The sequence below is a fragment of the Miniopterus natalensis genome, chromosome X (genome assembly GCF_054644295.1).
Source record: "Miniopterus natalensis isolate mMinNat1 chromosome X, mMinNat1.hap1, whole genome shotgun sequence".
NCBI lineage: Eukaryota > Metazoa > Chordata > Mammalia > Chiroptera > Miniopteridae > Miniopterus > Miniopterus natalensis.
This window is the reverse complement of record NC_142103.1, coordinates 34,350,208-34,357,914: the sequence shown is the minus strand read 5'-3', so window position 1 is coordinate 34,357,914 and position 7,707 is coordinate 34,350,208. Positions and strand designations below refer to the sequence as shown.

The 7,707-nt window shown below is 41.6% G+C and overlaps 1 protein-coding gene across 1 annotated transcript; it reads right to left on the bottom strand.

Annotated features, from left to right (window-relative positions):
- Positions 1-4,925: 4,925 nt before the first annotated feature.
- Positions 4,926-7,378, bottom strand: NAP1L3 (nucleosome assembly protein 1 like 3). Its single transcript, XM_016199489.2, has one exon. The coding sequence runs from the start codon at positions 7,169-7,171 to the stop codon at positions 5,714-5,716; it is 1,458 nt and encodes a 485-aa protein (XP_016054975.2). The 5' UTR covers positions 7,172-7,378; the 3' UTR covers positions 4,926-5,713.
- Positions 7,379-7,707: the final 329 nt, after the last annotated feature.

Below are 7,707 nucleotides of genomic sequence, written 5' to 3'. Positions count from 1 at the left end.
AACAAAAGGGGAGCTAAAGTAAAGGATGAATTATACCAGCATATCATGATTTTCTGAGATCCTCCAGAGCCTGCTTCAATGTGAGGAGGCAGTCAAGCACCAAGTAACTCTACAGATGCTAGCCAGTTAATTGAGCAGAAATTGACTATAAGATCCCCACAGAACACTTCTCACTCAAGGCATTTCCCTGAGTCGTGCAGACCTATTGCTCATTCCAAAGCTGACCATGGTGAAGTGAGGGCTGAGAAGAAAACACCATAAATACATGCAGAGAAATGACCTCCAGCAGAAGATACAGCAATTTTGAGAGAGAACGAGACGAGACAAACCTGAACTGAAGCTTCTGAGATGCTCAAGATCAGTTCCTTCTACCTCTTCACACATCACAATTTAGCAAGCTATTGTCCCCAAATCTGAACAAAAGACAAAGACTGAGCACAAATCATTTAAAAATAAGAAGCAAAACAGTATAAGCAAAAGGCAGCCAAAGGAAGAAAAAACTAAGAACAGGTTTTGAATATTTTTTAAAACCTCATTTTGAAAGGTAAACTTAAAAAATATATACTGAAGGATATAAAAAAGACTCGATTCCATGGAAAAACATTTTGCCCTTGGATAAGAAAACTGAATAATATGAAATCCATGATCCTCTGCAAATGAATCTATAAATTCAAACAAACCTCAATGGGGAGGGAGCCTGAAAAAAAGTGATCCTGCAATTCATCTGGAAAAATAAATAGGTGAAAACAACCAAAAACTGCTAAAAACAAGTTTTATAAGGAACTATTTTTATCAGATAATCAAATGTATATGAGGAGTTTATGTTTTAAAAGATTTATACTGACATAAAATAACACTTCTGAACCAAAGAGTCCAGAGATAGGCCCGAACACATAGGGAACATATTATATAATAAAGGCAGAAATGAATTACATTAGATCTTCAATAATTCTATAAATGGTGTTAAAACAACTAGTTAGTTGTGTTAAAAAAAAAAAAAAGTGGTATAGCTACCTCAATCTTCCCTTTAAAATGATCCCAGAAAGATTAAAGCTTCAAATGAACCCATAAGAGTACTGTAAGCAAACATGAGCAATTTAAAAAAAAAAAAAATGACATCAGTGTGGAAAAGTCTTTCTAAGCCAAATACCCCAAATCCATAATCAAGCTAAAATAAATAAATGTGACTACTGTATATTAACATTAAAATTCTTCTTCAGGGAAAAAGAAAAAAACAACTGAAAAAAATCAAATAAGAAAATGTTTCAACATATGCAACATTTTCTCTTAATTCAAAGACAGTGCTTATAGTTACTAATCAATTAGAAAAAGATGCTCCTAACCTAACTGCCCATCATAAAAAAAACAAACCTGATGCAATAAATTATGATATATCCATTCTTAATATGTGTTTAAAGAATGAAGCTTACATGCACTAATATAGAAAGGGTTCCAAAATATGTTAAATGAGAAGTGAAAGGGATAGAATAGTAGTTATCATGTTACTAAAGGTAGATATAGATATTTATTTTCCATATACAGTGTGGTTTCCTTTGAACTTAGAATTGTTCCATTTTTATACTTTTCAGTATATATTCCAAATCTTCTGTAATGAACATATTTTATAGTCAGAAGATGTAATAAAATAATAAAGTGACAACTTTCAGTGAAGCATAGTGCAAAAAATATATACTTAATCTCCTTAATTTATATAAACCATGAATAAAAGATGAGAAAAATACCAAATTTTATTAGCACCACAGTGGAAAATAACAGCTTCATTATGTTTATTCTTTTCTTTTTAAGTCAGTGTCACGCAAAATTAAAAAACACAGTCTAGGAAACTTGATATGAATGTGTGCTTGAAAATTCTTAACCCTATGCTACTTTATTCCAGTGATCACATTTTGTAACGCACCATAGCATAATAAAGAAGCCGCACCTAGTGCAAGTTGGCCTAAACCCTTCTTACTTCTGAGCTGCGGGCCAAACACATTTGGATTGGCTCTTCAAGTATGTTTTCCCCCCAAGTAACTATTAACTTCAGTGAAGAGTTCTGATCATTTTTCCAATCACTCTGTAAAAGCTATATGACAAAAAGACATTATAAGGACTAAGCTATATAACAATCAACAATGATGCTGCAGAGAATTTGCTGTGTTCTGCAGCTCTTGAAGTACACTTCAAATCCCATGCCTTTTATTTTATATTTCTTAAATTTATCTTTATTGTTGAAACTATTACAGATGTCTTCCCCTTTCCTCCCATTGAACACCTCCACCCCACAGCCACACCCTCCAGGCCTACCGCGCCCATGTGTTTTAAAACTTAAATTATTTCATTGTTGGAATTTAAAAATATACTGTACAGAAAATATAACATTTGAAGGAACACATAAGTGTGCAGGTTGCCCTAGTACATGGGCCAGGGGGTACAAACACTTCACCAAGTGAGAGTTTAGACTGTTTTCCAGGAGCCTGCAATTCCTTTTCAAATCAGGCTTCTGTCTTATCACGTGGTCCCCGGCGCTGTTTGAGGGCAAGGACATCAGCATCGCTAGGCCCTCACATAATTGGGCATTTGCATCATTTGACTACCCGTGCTGTCACTTTCTTCACTTAGCTTGACACTGGCCACCACTACCTCTTGCTGCTTAGGAAAGCCCCTCGTTATCTAAGTCTGGCACTTGGAAGGAAAAGAGCAAACTTTTGGAGTAACTTTGCTGGGGGCCTGGATGGGAAAGAACTCACAGAGCAGGAGGTGGCCACGACTGCAGCGGGTAGGAAGGGAAGGCGACCCCCTCCTTAGGGTTGGGGGGAGGCCTGAAGGGAGCAGCTGGCCTCAGCCTTGAATCGCAGCCAAGAGAAACAGCTCACTGGACAGAAGGTGTGTGTGTGGGGGGGGCTCCTTAAAAGCTCTTCTCACGCCCTGGCCCCCTGCCCTTGAGCTGGGTTCCCAGTCTGCTCCTCCTTCTGACATCATTCATTGGCTGAGCAAGTGTGATGGTCAAAGCGCAGCCCAATGACTGTGCGAGCTCAGTGGGCCCCGGCTCTATCCACTGCCACTAGCCAAGATGGTCCTAGCCCCTAACAGCCCGCTTGAGTTTCTGGAATCATCCCTTTACTGATGAAAATATCCTTGGCACCTGCTCCCCTCGCCCAGGCTTAAAGTGAAAAGGTAAAAATATCAATAAGCTGTCTTTCCAATTATCTTCTTACACCCCCCCCCCACCAACTTGAATTCACCTTTTGATTGGAACCATGAACCTGTGATAAAACATAATCAAGAGAGGGACTGGGGGGAAATACACCAATCTACCTGGCATATCTTACTGTAGTGTGCTTTTGGATGATTTTTATTTTCTTCATTTCTGCTTCTATTTTGCAAATATTCTATAATGACGCTCGCTCCTTCAAGATTGGAAAATACAGACTGGGAAGGGGCTAAGATAAATAATTCTGTAAGTGTTCTAAGGTGCAATAAAGATGTTGCATCCCATATAGAAGTTTTAAGGGCTCTGCTGTCTGTGATGTCAGGCAAGCCCAGTGTGTATCTGAGTTGGGAACCTCTGTAACAGTGAGCCAGGTGCACCATATTTACTATGGTCTTCCTTTGGGCTCTGGCATATAAAGTAAATCTGCTGCCATACCCATTTTTGATGGATGTAAACATCTCAGAAATAAAACGAAGGTACTGTCAAAATTGCAATGGGATGGCTAAAAGCAATCATTTGATTCCAGATTTTGTATAACTCCTAACAACCTAAATATCCAAACATTTGTAATTTGTCATGGGTTGTAATATTTTTACATTTATAGACATGCGGGGGGGGGGGGGGCTATTGTTAAGCAGGGATAAAAGCAACACTAAATAACATATGGTGTGATTTGGAAAAACAATTATGTAATTTTATTGCCTAGAGATCCAGAAATTCCCAAATCCTGTTTTCTTCCTAACACACCTCTTTCCTGTAAGGTCTTGAAGGAAAAGAAATATATGTGGGAGAAAAAATGGCAAGTGTGAAATAAGATACCACTTTAATATTTGTTGTGCTTGTGCCTCTCTGCTCAGTGCAAAACCTCTGGTAAACTGAGTTTATGGGCCCTCCTCCTCACACTAATTTCAAACCAAAATCTTAAGATCTAATTACCTTGTAAGCAACTGCACTGTGCAGAAGAGGTGACAGGATGATTTTACCTATAAGAAAAAAATAAGCCACACTTGGGAATGTGACCTCTGCCCTAGTCAAGGTGGAGCACTGACCTGGGTCATTTACCCATCTTGCTTTTGGAAGTGACAGCAACAGCTTATATAAAAGGCCTTTCTGGGTGAAGTACTTCTGCCCTCTGCCCTTCCCTTCTTCCCATCCCCACCCCCTCCCCTCTCCCTTCCTCCCCAGCCCCTTCCTCCCCTTTTCACCTCCTCCCCTCTCCCTCCCCAATCCCTTTCTCCCCTTATCACCCCCTCCCCTCTCCCTTCCTCCCTACTCCCTTCTACCCCTTCTCCTCTACCCCCTCCCCTCTCCTTTCCTTCTCTTCTTTCCTTTCCCTTCCTCCACCTTCCCACCCTTTCCTCCTTGTAGTTTCCTCCCATATTCTTACTCTTCCTTCCTCCTCACTCTACTTACCTGTTTATCCCCTTTCCCTCTCCACTTTCTCTTCTTCCACTTTCCTCCACTTTTTCTCCCTCTCCCATCTCCCCTTGTCTTCTTTCTTCCTGGTCTTGTCTCCTCCCCTGTCCCATTTCTCTCTAATCACTGGAATATGTATCCTCCAAAGAAGAGCTAAGATCCAGGGAAATGAAGAAGAATGTTATAATAGTTATATATTTTTAAAAACCCCTTTTCCTCAGTATTTTCTATTTTTCCTATAATGAGCACTATTTTTGTATAATTAGAAAAAAGCATGATTCACTTCATTTGACATTTATTTATTTTAGGTTGCAATAGAAGTACATGAAAAATATCAAATGATGTAAAGTGATCATTTTCAGCAAAAGGCAAAGTAGAACATATCACAAATGTGGTAAGTAACTTTACAATTACACAGCATAAGATGAGGAAACTTTTAAAAATACTATGTTATATTAACACCTCAGTAGTAAACAATTACTTCCTGATGACTAAATTTGTAGACCACTGCCACATAAATAAAGCCATAGTCATATCATATATAGTCTGGATGGACTTTCATAAATGTATGCTAATCTCTTTTCAAGCAGTCATATTTCACAATGAGCTGTTCTAGTTAATATAAGTACTGTATTTCTATAGCAAAATAATGAAGGCACAGCTAGTGCAAGCAGATTTAAACCCTTAGTCTTCTGGGCTGGAAAAATAACAACACTTGCATTGGTACTTCAGGAACATTGTTTTGTTCAAGCAAATATTTGTCTCAGTTAACAATTTTGACAGTTTTCACAGATACATTCTAATAGGAACATGACAAAAGGACTTCACAGAAATCAAAACTATATAGCACCAAATTAACATGCTTTAAATAACTGACAGCAGTTTACAGGTTTTGGAGAATATTACACTACAACAGGCTATATAGAATAAACTGATACTTAGACACCTGAAGAGAATTTTTCAGATTACCAAGAAAATACAAAAACACAAGACTGTAAGGAATACTAGTAATGAGGTTATAGAGCAGGTTTTATTTCACTTCTTGAACTTTTGAGATCTTAAAAATTCTTTCAGGAAGCCTCTTTATTTTCGGTATTTCCTGTTTCCATAATCTTTACCCCTATAATAGGCACCCTTGATTTCTCCTGTAAAGTAATAGACTGATTTCAGAATGACCTTATCATGTAAAATTTGACCAATTTCAAAGTCCTCTTCAAGGATCATATCTTCTCGTGGCTCCAGCTTTCCAATCTTAGGAATCTCAGGAGGGCTAAAGAAATTGAAGAATGATGAATTAGGAACCACTCTTGGCTGGATTTCAATTTCTCCAGTGGCAGTTGTGCGACTGTAGGTGGTTGTCAAGGTAACATTCTTTCCTCTTCTCCAGTCTATCTTACAGCCTTTGCAATCGTGGATTTCCCACCCCCAAGAGAAGAAGGGATCATTGTAATCTGGCTTTGACTTTATTATATATGTCTTGGTCAGCACCTCATTTCTGAAGTATGGATTGGGCAGAAAATAAAAATAAAATGTGTAACTTATAGGCTGGCCAGGCTTTGAGAACTTCAGGCTAATATCCGACAAGAACTTCAGAATGGGCTCATCATACTTCTGAATCAAGGGCCCGAGCTTGTCAACATTCTTTAAAACAGTCAGCCAGTATTTAGGGATGCCTTTAGGATCCTCTTTCTTAGGCTTTCCCTTACGAGCTCTTTTCAGATTCACTCTTTCTTTAGGCCTGACCTCAAGAATTCTTTTAGGAGCCTCTTTTACTGCAGCCCTTGCCTTAGCCTCTGCTGCTTTAGGCTGTTCTTTATCTCCTGCCTTTGCCGGGGGCACTTCTTTAGGCTCTTCTTTAACTTCAGGCTCTGCCTCCAGAAGATCTTTAGACTCAGCTCTGCCTTCAGCCTTTGCCCCCGGAATTTGTTCAGGAACCTCAGTTTCTTCAGCCTTTCCCTGTGGTTTTTCTTTAGGATCGCCTTCCTCCTCACCCTCTAAGGCAGGCATTTCACTAGGGCTGTCGTCCGGCACCTCCTCGTCACTGCTGAACTCTTCATCCTCTGAATTCCATTCACATTCTTTGACTGTCGGTTCATATTCCGCATTTATGATTTGAGATCGCCGATCATATAGAGGCTTATTGAGTTCGGCATATTTTCTTTCGAGACCGTGAATTGCCTTTAAGAATAGGATGTCTACCTTGTCACACTCAACTTGAATATTTCTGAGCGCCTGCACACGATTTCGAACTGCCTGAGGCAGCCGGTCCACGAAACTGTTACTACCGGACGGAGCCCGCCGCGCCCTTCTAGAAGGCTCAGGTACCCTCTTCCTTCTATAAAAGCGGCTGTGGCTACTGCTGTCGCTGGTGCTGGTGCTGGTGCTGGCACTGGCGCTGCTGCTGCTGCAGCTACCAGTGCTGCTGCTAGAGCTACTGCTGTCAGATTCTGCCTCCGAATCACTAGACGACCTAGCCACCTTCTCTTCAGCACCCCCCTGGGCGGCAGGTTCCGAGACCTTGTTAAGATCCGCTTCTGCCATTTTGCAAGCCTTGCAAACCTCTTAAGGTGGCAACTACCGCTGAGACCGCGCGGCCAGGGAAGGGCAGAAAATGACTCACGGATGCTTGGGTGGCTGAGGCTCGGGATGAGGAGGTGGTGCGGCGACCGCGGCAGCAGTAGCGCAGGGCTGGCGGGGCTGGGCAGCGGCGACCGCGCGTGGGTAGCGGTGGCAGCCGAGGCCTGCGCGAGAGCAGCGGCGACAGCGCTCCCGGGGCTGCGGCAGCGGCGGCGGCAGCGGCGGACTGAGGCGTCTGGGAGCTGAATGGTGCAGTGTGAGACCCCGAGATCTCTCCACTGTTTTGATCGCAAGCCCCCTCCCCTTTCAGTCCTACCTCGCGTTCATTGCGTTCCCAGTGTTCCTTTAGCTAGCACCTCATTTGCTGGGCATGCTTGATTGACAATCCCTAAGCCCAATGAATGGCCAAACGCTACGCCCCCTCCAGGCTCCGCCCACCTTCCCAGCCGCTGCTCCGTAGCTGAGGCGCACACCCCTGGAAGACGTTTTTCCCCTCAAAA

What these genes read in the sequence shown, in the direction of transcription:
- NAP1L3 (XM_016199489.2), bottom strand. Translation starts at nt 7,171, where the DNA reads ATGGCAGAAGCGGATCTTAACAAGGTCTCGGAACCTGCCGCCCAGGGG.